Source organism: Sinocyclocheilus anshuiensis, unplaced genomic scaffold (genome assembly GCF_001515605.1).
Source record: "Sinocyclocheilus anshuiensis isolate Anshui unplaced genomic scaffold, SAMN03320099.WGS_v1.1 scaffold44, whole genome shotgun sequence".
NCBI lineage: Eukaryota > Metazoa > Chordata > Actinopteri > Cypriniformes > Cyprinidae > Sinocyclocheilus > Sinocyclocheilus anshuiensis.
Window position 1 is genome coordinate 2714197 of NW_015555746.1, and position 18511 is coordinate 2732707.

The 18511-nt window shown below is 36.6% G+C and overlaps 2 protein-coding genes across 3 annotated transcripts in view; both read left to right on the forward strand.

The window, feature by feature from the left end:
• Positions 1 to 1594: 1594 nt before the first annotated feature.
• LOC107673570 (protein XRP2-like) lies at positions 1595 to 8704 on the forward strand. Its single transcript, XM_016467197.1, has 5 exons — positions 1595 to 1931; positions 5365 to 6033; positions 7732 to 7846; positions 7932 to 8017; positions 8116 to 8704. The coding sequence occupies exons 1-5, from the start codon at positions 1755 to 1757 to the stop codon at positions 8197 to 8199; spliced, it is 1131 nt and encodes a 376-aa protein (XP_016322683.1). The 5' UTR covers positions 1595 to 1754; the 3' UTR covers positions 8200 to 8704.
• A 2427-nt stretch (positions 8705 to 11131) lies between these two features.
• LOC107673568 (protein Jade-3) overlaps positions 11132 to 18511 on the forward strand; it is a 14868-nt gene continuing 7488 nt past the window's right edge. Inside the window, exons 1-7 of one of the 2 annotated variants that reach the window (XM_016467195.1) lie at positions 11132 to 11449; positions 14944 to 15034; positions 17178 to 17237; positions 17336 to 17415; positions 17525 to 17682; positions 17762 to 17952; positions 18038 to 18249. In XM_016467195.1, coding sequence (XP_016322681.1) covers positions 17189 to 17237; positions 17336 to 17415; positions 17525 to 17682; positions 17762 to 17952; positions 18038 to 18249 — 690 coding nt within the window. In that variant the 5' untranslated portion in view covers positions 11132 to 11449; positions 14944 to 15034; positions 17178 to 17188. Of the gene's footprint in view, positions 11450 to 11680; positions 11821 to 14943; positions 15035 to 17177; positions 17238 to 17335; positions 17416 to 17524; positions 17683 to 17761; positions 17953 to 18037; positions 18250 to 18511 lie in introns of those variants that run through there. The other variant, XM_016467196.1, reaches the window with a different exon arrangement.

Consider the following 18511-nt stretch of genomic DNA (forward strand, 5'->3'; position numbering starts at 1 on the left):
GTTTGTAATGGGTTTTATTGGTTTTGTCTGGTCGTGCCGGGAGACGGCATCACAGTATGGTGAGGGGCGTAACATTTCCGACACACGCTTGAGGTATCCGGCCAATCACAATGCACTGGATAGCTGGTCAATCAGAGCCAGCAAAATTCAGAAAGGCGAGGCATAGAGGAGAAACAATAATGTACAGTGTGTGGAAAATAATGTTTTTTTAACCTTAAACCACATAAACACATTTCATTACACCAAATACACAAAATAATGTTATTTTTAGCAACATCATTTGTAGTACAGTAATGAATATATTACCCAAAAATAATCACACATTTGAGATTCAAATATCGTTTACACTTTTTACACAAGAATTTGCAAGTAGGTCAGTTTAGAAAAAGTTTCCAGAATTTTGTCACAGTGCTTTAGACAGCAACTTTTTGATAATCAGTTCTGAAAGCTTTCTTTCTGTGCTTCCTGAAAGTCTGCTTATTTATTATCAATGCTATTTATTTAATTATCAGTAATTATCATTTGTTATCAGGTGACATGTTCCATCACACAGATGAGTTCATGCATGCAGTTTACCAAAGAACATTTTATGTATGTTGCTTACACAACAGTTGAACAGCCAAGTGCAATACTAATGTGTTTGCTGTGTATGTCACATGTAGGCCTATATTGAATACAAATTTATATGTAAGTGATGAGTCACACACACCATAAAGCCCAAAATACTTTTTTATGTTTATCTTTTAAGTGAGATTGCAATTTTGCTCTGTCAAACCACATTTCACAGAAAAAAAAAAAATCTGTGAAAAAAGTTGATTGGTTTACATAAAAGCTTTTAACTGACATCTTTCAGTTTTCTTGGCAAACACATAACACATAAGCGAGAAACTGAAATCTGTACTTCTTCCACATACATTTTATTTTCCAAGTAACATTATTTGTTTAAAATGAGTGCTAATTATGTAACGTACAATTCCTCAATGAAAATGGTATAAAACACACACACACACACAGAAAAAAACATTTGGCCTTACTGCATTTCTGTACAATTCACTCAGTGAGCTGCAATGTTACTTATCTTTCTTAAAAATAAATAAATAAATAAAGAAATCAGTGGCAATACCTAAAAATGTTTAGAATGTATGTACTTGAGTGTTATTTATTTAGAAGCACAAACTGACACATTTGATGAACAGGTTGTCATGAAGTGATAAGTTGTATTTGCCTTTTATTTATTTTTTTGCATTTTTTAAAAGGTCGCCAGTAAGAGCAAAACAGCTTACACAAAAGAAGGTCATCTTACACCAATAATGGGACATGCTGATCCACACATATGTATAGGCTATATACAAAAATACAAACATCTAACAGTGTAATCCGAGTGCACAAATATTATAATTCATATTAATTATTCACATGCCAAGATGAGTTTACACAACGCGAACAAAATGCTTTATTTGCATATGGCAGGGGTCAAATATTAGTAACATCATCCCCCACCTCCTACTTCGATAGACTGCGTAGATACTGCTCAGCTTTGATTCGCTGTTTCCTAGTAACGCGGTGCGCGGTAGTGATTGGCTGACTCGAGGGTCAAGGAAACGGGAAGCGCACAGGTTGCGTGTTCTTGATTACTTTCTGGGGAGGGCGAGAGAGAAGCAGCGCTACTGCGGCTGATCGAGACTATTTCAGAAACGCGTTGCATTTACAACAGGAGGGGCGCGCTGACATATCGCACGACTGATCGTCCATAAATGGGGTGCTTCTTCTCCAAAAAATCGCGGAGAAAATCTCCTAAAAAAGACTCTGCTTTGACCGATGGGGACGGGAGCGCTACGGGCAATGACCTCCCAGAAACCAACAACACTGCGCTGGGCAGCGACAGCAACCAGGAGGCTCCCAAGCAATACAGCTGGGACAAACGAGAAAAGGTACGACGCTGCATTATAACCCGTTTTTGTGTACTAGACTGTACTACACAGTGTATTATGTTGCGTAATTGCTTTAGGAATGATACAGAATGAACTCCAACCAGCGTCCGTCAGAAATAGCTGTTGTTATGTATGTGCGTTAGCTCAATTCGCATTGTTAAGCCCATTTTATGCAGTTCACAACACGCTAGCGATGGGTTTGGCCCCTCTTGTGTAGTGTTTCTGAGTGTTTTCTTCTGTTGCCTTCGACTGACCATCGATAAGAGTGTCTCTCAGCGGGCGGTTATAGGTTTTCAAATGCTATGGTAAATTATAGACAGAGCTTATTATCGGCTTAAAGTCAGGGCAAGTAACTTGTTTGCCTGGCGCTTGCCCAGATAACGCTGTTAAGGATTAGCACATAAGTGGTGTCGCCATCAACATGTGTGACACTGTATCAGAGGGAGGAAGAGAGTGAGTAGTAAGGGTGGGAGTGTCTGTCTGCTCCTCCATTACAAAACTTTGAGAGCATTTAAATGTCCGGAAGTTTAAATCTTTTATGTTTAAATATTGCCCTGGTCGATGCTTTCAAGTGCAGATTGAAAGGCAGTGAATTCACGAGACAAGTCACTGTCCAACAGTTTGTCAGTTGGAGTTTTCTCTTATGGTCTGTCAAAGGCAGTGTCTGATCAAATAGATTAGACCAGGGGGGCGCCAGCACCTGTCAAGGGGGGCGCGAGCATCAGTTAATTCAGAGACGTTCCCGTGAGAATTTATGAATATGAGTTAACAAATCTTTAGCCATCCACTTATATATTTATGTTTCAGTATAATTACGCACGCTATACCAGGGGCGGTTCTAAACCCTTTTTAGGTGGGTTTCAGCCCCCCTATCTGTCACCTTAGCCCCCCAAAACTATCTTAACGATCAGGCCAGTGCTGCTTCCTCGAGAAAGTTTTTCATTCTCACGTATTTTAAGTCTTATCAGTTTAAACATTAAAGCAATTTTAAGCCATTTAAGCCCAAGACATCTCAGTGCTGTACTCACGCGCTGTGATAGAGCGTTTCTATGAGCACCGCTCACACACCTGAAGTGCACAGATAGCCTTCTTAGACAGCAGGTGAATACCAATGGCTGTCTTGACAAGTATCCTTGTAAGCACAGTCGGTTGTTTTAAGTGAATGTAAACAGTAAAGAAAATATCAAATGTACATCAGCATAACGTGCATTTCTTATGTAAATAATGTTAATCAGAAAGAGCAAAAGAAAAATTGTTCGCTGCTTAAATAGCTTTAATGGATATTTGCTTTTATGTTAATGTTAATAAAGTAAGACGCGAGTGAAATTAGACCAACCTGGGGGAGCGCATGTCCTAAAAGGTTGAAAACCCCTGGATTAGACTAGTAGTTCTCAGCCGGCAGGGGTCAAGGCCCACTAGAGGGCCTCATGAAACTTCCAATTGGCCCCACAAGATACATTTTAAAATATTTTTATATGTGACCCTGAACCACAAAACCAGTCATAAGTAGCACGGGTATGTTTATAGCAAAAGCCAACAATACATTGTATGGGTCGAAATGATCCATTTTTCTTTTATGCCAAAAATCATTAGGATATTAAGTAAAGATCATGCTCCATGAAGATATTTTGTAAATTTCCAACCATAAATATATCAAAACTTGGGTCACATATAGTATTTATATAAAACTACTCAAACTTGATAGCTCTGTTCAGTTTTTAGTCCTAAAACCTGACTGGGAATTAGTAGTTTAAAACAATGGGTTCCTTGGGGAGTTTTCTATAGCTGTTTTGGGTCTGTGGTTACATTTTGGCTTGAATTGAAAATTCGCATTATATGTTTTCTAAATACATGATATAGATTTTATTAGAATGACAGCCGATGCATAGAACAAGCCCCCGCCTTACATGTTTTCTATAATCCTCTACTCTCTGATATATGTCACAATACAGTAGAAAAGATTTGTTGCTACTTCCATTTAATCACATTACTTAAATTCTGTAAACTCAAGAGTTCTTTTTTGTAAGGGTTGCCAGGGTGTTGCTCTGTGATTGTTAGGGTGTTTTAAGTGGTTGTTAGGTGGTTACATACTGGCCCAAGTCAAAAGAGCTCTTGATTTCTGTAATAGTCTTTCCCCAGATACAGAACAGGTGCCTTCTTCAGTTTAAACCTATGTTGTTGTTTCCATTTTGTGTTTTATCTTCTGCCTGATGAACATTTATTTGCAACATGCTGCATGATTTGATGTATCATTTGTGTCTCAAACAATGCAGAATGAGTTTGCTGTTGAAGTGTAACCTTGTAAAGCCTGACATATAAAATAATAGATGGTTTTTTTTTGTTTTTTTTTAGTTTATTGAACTATATAAAATTTACAAGGAAAATCTCAAAAAGGTTGCAGATGTGTTTTATGTTTTGTATCGTATTTGATACATCAGGCTTTTATGGCTCATATAGTATAGCGAAAATATGGAGCTCAAGGAGGAGGGGAGGAAACATTTTATTTGGAAGCCCAAACTAGCAAAATTATGCAATTGGGTGCAGATGTTGTTATTTATGTGGCCAAAAATTAAGATGAAATTCTGATAGCTTGTAATGTAAATCAACAAGAATTTTATAACAAGATAACAGAATACTTACATGAAATGCATATAAATATTAGTTGTCACCCTATCTCCCAATAATATGTCTTAGTAAGATCAAGATTATTACTAAGATGCTTATATTTATGTTCAGAGCTCTGTAGTTTAAATTTTAGTGGGCATATAATATAATGAAACATAAAATGCAATGCAATACAATTAAGATAAACAAAATGTTCCTCAGAAGCCTGTTGTTGATACTTACATTTTAACAAGTTTTTCTAAATTTGATGTATTGATAATCAAGTAAACAAAGTTGCTGCAGTCCCTCATATGTTCATCTTGAAACATTAATAACAATACAAAAGCTATTCTCATGTTTCATTATAAAAATCATTAAAAATTTGAAAGCAAAAAGACATGTACCACAACCTGATGGAATTTAAGAATATTACTAAAAAATTATATCTTGTACTTGCTAAAAAGTGTGAACTATCAATCAGAGGGAAAAAGGCATGTAGAATATTGTGTACAACAGAGTTTTTTAGCTAAGTTTTGGTCATGCTGATAATTTAGAGGTCTTAGAAATTATTGTATCAAATATGATACAGTAGGCTTTATAGTGTTAATACTTAGGGTTTGTTTTAAAGTATATTTAACTACAACAGAATTAGCTTTTTTTTAGACAAAAGCATAATGTCTCTAACTAATAAATACACATTTTGAGGGAGGGAACGTCCTGTTACAAGAGTGTGAGGGGAACCAGAGAGCAAAGATAGCTGATAATGGTTTTATTGCTTTTATAAGTTCTCCATTTATTAATATGTTTGCACTTTTTTTTTTTTTTGCAGGTTGACCCCAAAGACTTCATGCTGACAGGCCTCAAGAATGAGACAGTGGGCCGGTTGCCAGGCAAACTCAATGGCCAGCAGTTTGTCATTCAGGACTGTGAGAACTGTAACATCTACGTATTCGACCATTCGGCGATTATTACCATTGACGACTGCGTGAACTGCCGTATTATGTTAGGTCCGGTCAAAGGCAGCGTGTTCTTCAGAGACTGCAAAGATATCAAGTGTGTGGTGGCCTGCCAGCAGTTCCGCACCAGAGACTGCAAGAAAATGGATGTCTTTTTGTGCTGCGCCACCCAACCCATCATTGAGTCTTCAACAGGCATGAAGTTTGGCTGCTACCAGTACTACTACCCCGAGCTGGCTTTCCACTTTAAAGATGCAGGCCTCAGCATCTTTAACAACAACTGGAGCAATATTCATGACTTCACACCTGTTTCTGGAGAAACCAATTGGAGTCTCCTACCAGAAGGTGCTGTTTTCCTGGAGTATATGCCTCTACCAGATCCTGAGTCAGAATTCAAGTCTGTGAGAATCTCTACTGAAGCAAGTCGGAGCATAGTGCCCATGACCAAAGGAGGGCGCCGTACCGAGAGCGAAGAGTCCTGCCTGTTTGTCTTTTTCGCTGGAGACTACACCACTGCTAACGCACGCAAGCTTATTGATGAGGTTAGAACTCATTTGATAGAGTTGATGCTGTAGAATTGTCATTCATGGTTGCTACAATGGGCGATCCAGAAACTGACATCATGTGTAGCATTTTTGTTCATCTTTCAAACTTATTTGTTACAAGCTTGAGGTTTCTCAACCAGGAAAGTTATTCAGAATGAGTCAATATTTCCTAATGTGGCATTTCTAAAGAAAAGCCGTGTGTTTATTATTCAGTTTAGCGTCTAATTGGAAAACGTTGTTCACAGCAAGTTTTTCATGTTAATTGGGAAATGAAATCAGCTTTCTTCAGTCACTCCATCTATATAAATAGAAAATGTATACTATTAATAATATATAGGGATGTATACTATTTCCCACTTCACTTAAAGGGGTCATATGACGTTGCTAAAAAAGAACATTATTTTGTGTATTTGGTGTAATGAAATGTGTTTATGCGGTTTAAGGTAAGTAGTTTCGCTTTCACAACGAAAAACACAGCATCTCCATGTCATGGCGGCGGCGGCAACAACAATACTACAGCAAGAATCAAAGTTACGCCTTCTTTCTTTGCGTAAACATTTGGGCAGTGTTATGCAAATCTTCCCACACAGCAACGTAGACATGTTGGGGGCGTGTTAGAACGAGCCGTTTTAGGAGGGCGTGGACGAGTCTTAACTTTTATAAAGAATATCTCTTTGGGTTTGAGACTTTAGTCTTTGCAACTTTAGGGATCTTATCTATTCACGAACAGCTTGTTACACTCCAAAGAGAAAGGAAAACTTGAAATCGCATCATATGACCCCTTTAAATTTGTAACATTTATCTATTTTTTCCGCTACAGATGTTGCCTGCATATGATTAACCTTTTGACTCCAAAAAAAGGCTTACTTGCAGAAGTTAAGGAAGTGACTGACTGTCTGAAAATATCTTCGGTTGTAGGCACCTTTATTGTTTGTTCTATTATTTTGTTACCAAAAGCAGGATGGGCTAAACAGGAAGGGCTCTGCTGCGTAGTTGTAAGGGTCTGATTTGACAATTCACAGTATAATAGCTTCAGCCATAGTTAACAAATCCAATTCAAATGAATTTCCTCTGCGGCTTCTTGCCATGAATCCAAATGTTATAAATATGAAACCCTTTTATGCAGAATGCAAGGAAAATGATAATAATAATTGTGTACCTGAAAGAACCACTGATTTGGTGTTCATTCCTGCATTTTGTTTAGATATCAACTCATTATTAAAAACATTTACATCCATGAAGTACTACTGTAGAATATACAGAAGATACTGTAAAATCATTTTAGAAAGGTAAAACAGGAAACATTAATATCATAGCACATCATTCACATGAATCATTCACATTAACACAACAAATGTGCAATAAAAAAAGTAATGTTGATTTCACATGGCTTTAAACTACAGCAATATTTTTTACCTAACTATCCTTGCCCTCTGCAATGTATGGATTTGTCAAAGCGAAATTGTGAGGAAGAAACCGAAACAGACAAAGTATCATGCATTTCACCTTTTTTGTTACTGACTTTACGTCGAAATTAATAACTTTATAGTGGTGATCATTTAGTTTTATTTTTATGGTTCTCAATTTAAAAAAAAACACACACAAACTCCAGTCTGTTCACAAATGCATAACCAAGCTGATTTGCAAAATCCTTTCATTTTGTGACATTCATTTTTTGTATCCACCTAAATGTAGGTGACCACCAAAGGCTTTGTCCTCATTCAGACCAAAGAGGTTTCCATGCGCCTTGAGGATGTGAACAGAGTGTTCCAGAATAACGCAGAAAGCCTCACTGAGTGGATCACCAAAGGTGCCGTAATGCATTGTGTTATACCACGTAAGAACATGTACAGGCAAATATATATGTCTCTTATAACTGATCTGTGTTCCTGCAGGTCCAGTGGTAGCTCTCGAGCTGAATGGAGATGGTGTGGTGGAGGCGTGTCGATCCATTGCCAATGAAGTGTTCAATGGAACTAAGGTAAATATAAGAGGAAGCTATTACTTCTCAAGTCTATCTCTTGAGGATTTGCTCTGATCATCTAACGCTTTTCATGCTATCTGCTGCTTTTCCTGCAGCTGTTTGTTTCTGAGAGCAAAAATACATCCTCGCGTGATGTCGACAACTTTTTCAACTTTGCTGACATGCAGATGGGACTGTGAAACTGGCGCAGAGGAGCACCTCAAATTAATGTGGGTTTATATTTGTTTGGTTTTGTCAGTTTTGTCATTTCAGTGAATTGGAATTACATATGCGAAGCCACTGATATCTCAACACTTTTAGGGGTTTATAACCACTATTTTAACAGACAGATTTGCTCTGTGATCTAAAAATGTAACATTTTCATGCCAATGAAACAGGCATATAGTCAGTGAGGGTATTTGTTACCAATCATGAAGGCAAGTGCCTTTAGATAGAGAACAAAATCAAGAACTGGAACTTCTAATCAAACATTACTGTGGACAATCTATCACTTATGCTGAAAATAATTAATTTGATTATATAGATATTTATTGAATAGTTTTTTCCCTAAATGTATAGCTTGAAATTGTTTTATTCCCCTTTGCTTGTATACATGTTTTCAGTACATATTGTATAGTCATTTAGTTTGTGTATAATAGATAGCTGTAAAAAGTATTTGTCAAATGCCAGAAAACATGAATTGTTGAATCAGTTTTTTTTTTATATATTTAACAGAAATATATATTTACTCATATAGCCATGTGTTTAATTTCTTTTCTTGTTAGCATGGCTTTTGACTTTGTATTTACTGTTTTTTTCAGTATTTTTTTTAAATGTAAACAAATAACATTAGTCCTCCATATAAGTTTTTAAGGTAACACTGTTCTAATAATAATGTAAAAAGTTCCATCTGATACGTTGAATGTACTACTAAAAGGAGCTTTAGTTGTCTCCTTAACACTGCTCTATTTTTGTAGGAACGTTTTAGCGAGCACAACTTTCCTGTGACCAAAAAATGTTTGTACATTTGAGAGAATCACAGTGTGCTTTTTTATTTCTAAATGGTTCTTATTTGTACGAGACAATTTTGTAGCGTTAAATATAAGCTGTGATTTGTCAATACATTCATTTTAGTCAAAAGTTATGTGTCATCTTTTTATCTGCAAATAGACACAAAGATAGGCTGCATCTTACTACACTAATGTATTAAGACGAATATCAACTGGTGCAAATAGTTTTGTGAGTTGAGTACATGTTTGATTACAGAAAGAGATTGCGAGTTACTATAAAATCTGGTTAAGTAGTGTTACATAATGTCAGAAACATGACAACAGTTTGAAGGCCAACCTGGAAGGCTAATTTGACTTGGTTATGTGGTAAGGATTACTTAGACTTTGTAGATGTTTTCTACAACATACAGTGGGTACGGAAAGTATTCAGACCCCCTTCAATTTCTAACAAAGAGTGAAATTGAAGGGGGTCTGAATACTTTCCGTACCCACTGTAAATTACACAAGTTGCTAAATAAGAACTACAGTGGTTGTCTGATTTGTCAAGCTCAAAAACACATCCCTGAAGAAGTTGTAATTCTTGCGAGTAAAATTTATATTCGTCATATGACCTTTGTCACAGACCTTATTTTATTCATAAGTATAATGTATATTATGTACAAATCCTATTAAGATTTTGCTTACATCTACATTGTAAATATATATTTTTGCTATTTTATAAAATTTGTTCAGAGGTAAATCGATAGCAATTACATTTTTAACAATATTTCAAGTGTAATTTATGAGATTTGTTGTATTTTGAATCCAGTTTTTCTTTGTAAAAGGCATAAAGTTGATCATACTGATTTCAAAGTTAAGGATTCATTAGTTTGAATATACATTGAACCAAACACTATCATAACATCTTAGTTATTTTTGACAAAACATCCCATGTTTCGGTAGTGACCGCACATTTTCGGTAGTGACAGTAATGCTTTGGTAGCGACCACATCACATTACATCATTTTAACTCACATACTAAAAGACTACTAAAGCATACTAAAATACAAAAAAAAAAATGCATAACTGTACTAATATTTTGTTTACTTCCCCCACATTGAACCAAAAACTATCATAACATCTTAGCTGATAATTTAATATACTTTATTTTTAACAAAAATTTGACATGTTTTGGTAGTGACTGCACATTTTCGGTAGTGTCTCTTTGGTAGGGACCACATCACATTACAGAATTTTAACTTATACTAAAACATACTAAAATACAAAAAATTTGCATAACTGGACTAAAATTGTTTATTTTCCCCAAATTTGAGGATTATGTGTTCCCTTTTGTCACTACCGAAACTCAGCGTAATGTTTCAGTAGTGACAATTTTAGATACTTTTGAACCTAGCTCAAAGATGCTAATCAGCACATGGTTAGCTAGCACAGTTCTCAACAGTGGTACACATATAAAAACTAAATATTATGGAATAACTCCCAAAAAAGTGTGCTTAAAAAAGAGAGAAAAAGAAAAAGGTGCTCGAAAGTGACGTTCCATAAAGTTACACACAGATTTTTCAGATTTTGAACACATTTACCTCAAAATTATGGGACCTATGTACTCACCATGTAGCTATGAGAGAGAGTGACATAAATATTTTCTGACCATAAATGGGTTAAAATCAGTCTCAGCCAATGGACTAAAACATAGTTTCGGTAGTGACATGAAAATGCCCGGACACATTTTTTTTTGTTTCATAATTTACAAAGAAAATATAAAATTAATATATATTTTTTTTGAACTTCACTTTTTAAAAGAATGAAGAACAGTGGGGAAAAAAAAAAAAAATGATTTCAACATCTTTATCATAAGTTGAAATTTAGGGGTTAGGGTTTGGGACAGCCATCCTCCCAATTGAAAGTACCCAATAAATGATGACGGTATAAATATTAAGCTCACTAATATTTTAAATATTGTGGGTTTCAATAGATAATAGAAGAATCTTAGTAAACATCTAAGATTTGAATACTTGCATGCTTTTTAAATGTGTTTTTTGGTTGTGGGACAGCAGTTTGCACCAATTCTGTAGAATGGCCCATTTACTATAAAACGTAATAATTAACTAACCTACATCACAGCCCTCCATAGTGGCAACTAAAGGATATTTAACTACCACTGAAAAGAAGTATGCTAAATACTCCAGTTTCCACTGGCGCTCAGTAGGGCCATGAACAGGGCGGAGTTTGGGACCTAGCGGTCTGGTGGTACAATAGCGGCTGTTGTGTCGTGGTGAGAGGGTGATTTCTGCTTTTGGGATATTGACAGTGGGACAGAAAAGGAAAAAAACAACGAAAATACGATTATTTGCCGCATCTCTGGACTGCTGACTTGAAGGCGGCCTTGCGGAGTCTATCGCTTTGTGCGATCGTGCGGAAACGCTGGATTTTTGGATGAGAGGTAAGGGTGCAGCACGAACAATACTGCTCGTGTCTTCAAACGGGGCTCAGTGTGCCAGTTATCCAGGCCTGCTGCTTCCTACAGATCCCTTACGAGCAGGGTTTTACGTTCATATTAGGCAACTGGGACAATATTGGTAGCAGCGATAACATTATCCTCGCGTTAAAGTTTGCGATCACGCACAGAATGTTGTTATATAGCCACAGGACGTGTTATTATAACAGGAGAAGGTATTGTAGGGACTGGAGGGGGTTCAATATCCCAACTCGAGTTTGGCGCCAAGGCCGTGAGAAACCCTCGCGCATACAGCAATGGAGGACGCCAGCATGCTCACACACAGACACAGTAGTGCTGTTTAGTGAGACTTTACGGTAAAGCATTGCTGTGTTTACCCTTCCGTTCTTTATTTAGCTGTGTGGACTTGCAGAGTTGATCTGTTCAGCCAGCATGGGAATAATGACTGAGTGGGAAACATAACAACACAAGGGCTCGTTAAACGATTCTTTTCGTTGCATCATGCTTGCAAAGAGGCGATGTGCATTTGGTGAATGAGCACTGGGTTGTTGCATAATTACACTTCTATATTTATTCGCTGGATTTTGTCGCCCAATTTTTATGTTATGAATATGAACCGTGTAATGAAACCACTTTGTTTTGTGAAATCTTCCTCGTTTGGTAAATAACACAAATGCTAAATCATTAGCGCAATGAATGATTCAACCGACAGAATGCATAAGTGTATAAAACGGCGAGCATTTTGTAAAAAGCAAATTAATAAATGACACGAAAACAGTATGACTAGTTGTAATTCTGAAGCAGTAGGAGCACAGTGCGACGAAGTTTGGAGCGGAAGTACTGTTGTTGGAATGCGGGAATGCCCTTCTCGAGCTTCCGTTCCCCCCCCACTGCCTCCCGCGAAATCCCTGGCCGCTGGCGTTAATCTGCATGCTTTTAGTGTATGGTTAATTTGACTTTAATAAATTGTAAACATTTAAGATACTTATTAACAAATGTTGGGGTTTGCGTAACTTTGCATAGGTCAGTTATATAGTGCGTCTAATAGTCAGTAAATAAAGGTTTGCTAGTACACTAGGCCAATGTGAGTTAGGTGCCGAGGTGAAGTAGTTTGGGCACTAGATGGAGGAATTTTGCTTTCAGTGAATCGAGTCTTTTGAATAATTTCACTAAAATATTTGTTTATACAATCGTTCAGTGAACATCTATGTAGGTGTCATTGTTATGCATATACAACAAAGCTCTTTTCTTGTTAACTTTTGAGCTGGACTTTTATCAAATTACAGACAAAAACTACAAAAAATAATCAAGGGTTTCACTATCTTTCACTCTTAAAATCAATTGGTATATATGGTTCAATGGGTAAAAAGGTTCTTTAGATTTATCAAAATGCTCTCCACACTTTAAAGGAGTCACATTTACTGTTGTTCAGCAAATTTTAGTGTGTGAAATCCAGTGAAAGATTTCTCCATGCTGATGTTACAACAGGTTCCGGAGAGTCAGCTGGATTCACTCTGTTGACCAACAGAAAGCTACTTGGTATAAAAGAGATTTCTTTGGGAGATGTGCTATGATAAATCATTAAACTTTGACAAAAGACATCAGACCTTTTTGCCTGTAAAATATTGCCAATATTTTGTTAACGTGAAAGCGCCTTAAGAAAACAAATTGTTCTTTTAAGAACTGTTCTCTGAAAGGGTCTTTGTGGAACCCATGTTCTTCTAAAAAAAAAAAAAGGAACCCTTATTTTTAAGAAAGTAGCATCATAATTTTATTGTTGACTCAAATGACAAAATGAACAAATGAAAATATCCTTTCAATACAAATGAAATATCCTTTCTTGGCCGGTCCATCAGCAGTTTCTCATTCACAAATAAAATCTCCCAATTTGTTAATATCGTTCACAAACAAGATTCCCTAGTTAATTTTGTTCATGCAGAGATATTTTGTTTAGTGTTGCTCCCAGTCTCATAATACCCATTTGTTTAGTGAAGAGACATATGCTTTCAGCAGGTCCATGAAATATTTCTCTGTCTGTACTCAAACTGTTGGTTCACAGTGCAGTCAGTCTTTGAAAGCAGGAAATGAAGGAAAAATAAAAGTCAGTGCATGGAAGTCAACAGCAAGCAACATCTACTAAATGATTTGTTCACTAGCGGAACACCACTACTTTCATCTGTATAATTCTTAATGGTCAGTTCAACGTAAAAGAGAAGATGATTTGTGCAGTACATCTCTAATAGAGTCAGTAAATGGGATGGGTTGTTGGCACACTAGGCCAATGTGAGGTGGGTGTGGGGGTGAAGTAGCTCTCAGCAGCCGCTGATCTGTTAGTGTTGGGGTGTGGGGTGGTCTGTCTGGGCAGAGCATTGTGCTTTACCATGGCGCAGTAGGAGTGGGGGTTGGTTTTAGGACCGTGTCATTTTGTACCACAAAGCAAGGCCACCCAGATCAGATAGCCTCCCATTTCAGCAAATTTGTAGTTTGACTTAAAACCTTGCAAATTTGAGAAAAGCCCTCTATTACGTTCTTAATTGGTCTTGATTAACAGTCTTATTTACAGATAGGAGTCAATCACACAATGCTGACTCATTTTAAGTGGATTTGGTGCAACATTTCTGTGACACTACAATACTAATTCTTTAATATTATGATAGATACGGCCCAACTCCTAATTAAGAATGTGGTGAGCAAGTCACACCAACCTTTTCAGTCTCACAAGTGCTTCCTTTTTAAAACATTCACACTATGCGAATGGGAGAGTGTGTGCGTCAGAAGCAGATGTTCCTCTGTGGGTTTGAAAGCCAGTCTGTTACTGTCACATGTGGCTTTAGATCCACGTCAAGAGTCCTTCATGGAGCATTGAAGAGGCACACTGAGTGCTTTTTCTGTTTACTTAGTCTGGAGACTTTGCAGTGCGCAGCAGTCATAATGAGCATGGAGTCTAAAGCTTAAATTATAGCGTTTATCTCATTTATAAAATACTTGTTTTGTACGGTACTAGTGATCCATACCAGTTTGATAATAAAGGATTACACTAGAATTATGTTAACCAAGTGAAGTGTTTGGACAAAATAGGCAACCGCTTCTCAAACACAATTCAGTGGTTGTCCAATAGTTGTCTGTGGACAGAAATTACATGCATCAATTGTTTGAATTGGTAGTGAGTGAGTGAATTAATCTAAACAGAAATATCCTCACTTGTAATAATTTGCCTTGCTTATAAGTTGTCCTTTTAAGATGTGTCTGTACATACATAGTTTCATATGTGTGGTTTGGCTGCAATTGCTCCTAGTGAGCTTGGTTAATATTTATTTAAGGAGGCCTCTCAGTCAGGTATTGGAGCATAATAAATCACAGTGCAGGCTGTGCTTTGCTGGCTGTCTATCAGTACTCTTACCTTACCTAGTACTCTTACATTTTCATTCAAATTGTGAACCGTATGTGTTCACTTCTCAAGTCTTGTTCTTTGTTTTCAGGCATGAGCAAGAGGCAGAAGCAGCACAGTGGAGGAAAACCGTAGCGAAAAACTGCTCCGTGAAAGGAAATTCATTAAAGCTGCCCTCTATGGTAATAACATTTATTTCAGGGTACTGAATGATTACCATGTTCATGTGTCATATTTGCATGGTACTTTAATTTACCTTTGAACATGTAAAAACCCATCAAATTTATAATGCCACATTGCTATTTAGTAATGATATGCAATATAAATCTGTAATAATCTTATGTGACCCTGGTCAACAAAACCAGTCATAAGGGTAAATTTTTCGAAATTGAGATTTATACATCATCTGAAAGCTGAATAAACAAGCAGAGTATATATTTGGCAGAGATACAACTATTTGCATATCTGGAATCTGAGGGTGCTAAAAATCTAAATATTGAGAAAATGGCCTATAAAGTTGTCCAAATGAAGCTCTTAGCAATGCATATTACTAGTCAAAAATTAAGTTTTGTTATATTTACGATAAGAAATTTACAAAATATTTTCACGGAACATGATTTTTACATAATATCCTAATGAGTTTTGGCATAAAAGAAAAATCAATAATTTTGACCCATGTATTTTTGGCTATTGCTACAAATATACCCAAGCGACTTAAGACTGGTTTTGTGGTCCAGGGTCACATTGGTCAATAGTAAGTACCTATTTTAACAACTATCCAAAAAATCTATATAAAAATGTTCTTTTTTGAGTAAATGCAAAGTAGAATTATATTATTTTCTTGGATTTATATTATTTTCTTTGATATGCCACAAAATACCAATGCATGGTAATAAAGAGCAATATTTACACTACCATTCAAAGGTATTGGGTCAGTAGGATTTTTTTTTTTTAAAGAAATTAATACATTATTCAGAAAGGATGCAGAAATGTTTTGTCATACTATTTCAAATAAATGCTGTACTTTAAATGTATCCGTTTCAGCATATTAAAATGATTTCCGAAGGATCTGGAGTAATGGATGATAAAAAAAAATCCAGTCTTTCCACCATAGGAATAAATTTTGTTTTTAAAATGATTAAAATAGAAAATAGGTTTAATATAATTAATGAAATTGAATATATATATATATATATATATATATATATATATTTCACAATATTACTGTTTTTACCATATTTTTGATCAAATAAATGTAGCCAAAACATTAATAAATCTTAACAACCCCAAACTTTTCAACTGCCTGAGTCTAGTATAAGCCAAAGTGAATTACTAACTTACTAGCATTAACTAGTACTATTTAGCAAACTACTACTATTTAGCTACTAACAGTGTTGGGCAAGTTACTCTGAAAATGTAATTAAATTACTGATTACTCCTTTTAAAAGTAATCAAGTTACTGTTCTGATTACTTTATTTCAAAAGTAATTAGTAACATTACTAGTTACGTTAATGTTTTCTGTACATCCATTAAATTTACATGAAATAGTAAGTTTTGTGTAAAGTAATTAGTTACATTACTAGTTACGTTACTTTTTTTCTGTGGCGACATCCATGAAATGTACATGAAATCCCAGCATAAACGCTCCCGATAAATATTTGTTATTAAAGCATCAACATTCACAAAACACTGTTATTTTTAACTAGAGCAAGCATAGGCTGCTGCGTACATGGTTTGGGATGACAGAATACCAGCAAATAGCGCTGCTTTTATAATCTCTAAAAAGATGACATCTCAGTTCATCGCAATCCCACAAAGCTCTGTTATAACACAATGAATATATGCGTGATGAATCTTTCATAATGTCTACAATTCGTGTGTTATAATGAGAAGATTCGTGAGCACGTACATTTTAGCACTGCACTCCTGACTGGCCATTGCATTCCAGAAATCAACATTGCTCAACGCAACAAACACGTGTTATAGCCTAAATAGAAACTCTGCCTAAGCTTGCGCCTGTTAATCGTTTTTATTTTATATTAGTTCTTGCTGCTTTTGTGCAATAGATGTATAACAATTTATTTGTTTCAGATATTTTCTGTTTAGATATTTCTATTTTCTATTAAGTAATTAATGCGTTACTGCCCAACACTGGCTACTAGTACTTGCAAACCACTGCTTTTTGATATTTATTTTTCGTCTGTTATGTGAAAACAGCTTTGTTGTTTCAGTGTAGGTGAAAGCATTGTACCTAAATGGATTTACGCGGAACATTGTTTAGTTGAAGATGTATTAAAGCTGTACTTCCCTGACTTTCACTGCAGGATATGTGAGGATGAAACGACTCAGGACTTCAAGCAGCAGTGACAGTTCAGACAATGAGAGTAAGTAAAATGAGCCTTAAAAATTCTCAATCTACTTGTAAGATTCATACAGAACAAAGATGTTTATTCTTGGCTCACTCCGTTTTTGTATCATAAAGGTCCCTCGACATCCTTTTCCTCTAACAAGTATGGAAGCAAACCAGGCACCCCCGCCTCTGCTCAGAAGAAACCAGCAGAGGTAAGCGCAATGGAAAACACCTCCTCGTTTTTACCACCAGCCCTATGAATGAGGTATTTCTACAATAAAATTGGTTGTATCACTCATTAAGGTTATTTCTCCCTTGTAGGTGTTCAGAAAAGACTTGATCAGTGCCATGAAGCTTCCAGACTCTCATCATATTTCTCCTGACGATTATTACCTGTTGGCGGACACATGGAAGCAGGAATGGGAAAAGGGTGTACAAGTACTCGCTAGTCCAGACACTATCCCTCAGCCCTCTGTGAGGTATGTCACTTTGAATAAAAGCAGGTTTTCGGACATGTACCATCTTGCATGTGACTGAAGTTGGGGTTTTTGTGTGTAGGATAATAGCAGAGAAGCCAAAGGAGGTCCTCTTCACCAAACCAAGGAAATATATTCAGAGCTGGAGTCAGGACTCTACGGAGACGGGTTACGTTAACTTCAAGGAGCTGGCAGAAGCTATGTGTAGATATGACCTGGACGATATGGACCTATACTGGCTTCAGCGGCTCAATACAGAATTTGGGATTATGGGTAAGTGAGAAGAAATGCTTCCCTATAAGATTTGGTCTTATGACGTGCTTCAGGGGATAAAGCACATTTTGGATGTTACATTCAGGTGACGGGCCAGTGAATGAGTTGACGATGGAGCGGGTGATGGAGGCATTGGAGAGACAGTGCCATGACAACATGAACCACGCCATCGAGACTGAGGAAGGGTTGGGAATAGAGTACGATGAGGATGTCATCTGTGATGTATGTCGCTCACCCGACAGCGAGGAGGGCAATGACATGGTCTTTTGTGACAAGTGTAACATTTGTGTGCACCAGGTGAGATCTTTGTTACTGTCAGTAAATACATTTCTCAAAAAATCAGAAGACCTTTTTTTTGTCTAACGATCACATTAGGGTTGTGACGATGAGGAAATTTTCCCACCGGTTAATCGACGTGTGACAACACCGGTAATACCGGTATCACCGTGGGGGCAGGGGCGTTCCCTCTTTTCCTCGCTTTCCTCGGCTTTTAAATAGCTTGTAAAAGCAGCGTGCGCATTTTACTTTCACTTCCAGATAGCGGCAATTCGGAGTAAAA

Coding starts and splice junctions, on each gene's coding strand:
- LOC107673570 (XM_016467197.1), top strand. CDS start 1,755: ATGGGGTGCTTCTTCTCCAAAAAATCGCGGAGAAAATCTCCTAAAAAA. Junction 6,034..7,731: donor CACGCAAGCTTATTGATGAG/GTTAGAACTCAT, acceptor ACCTAAATGTAG/GTGACCACCAAAGGCTTTGT. Junction 8,018..8,115: donor AAGTGTTCAATGGAACTAAG/GTAAATATAAGA, acceptor CTTTTCCTGCAG/CTGTTTGTTTCTGAGAGCAA.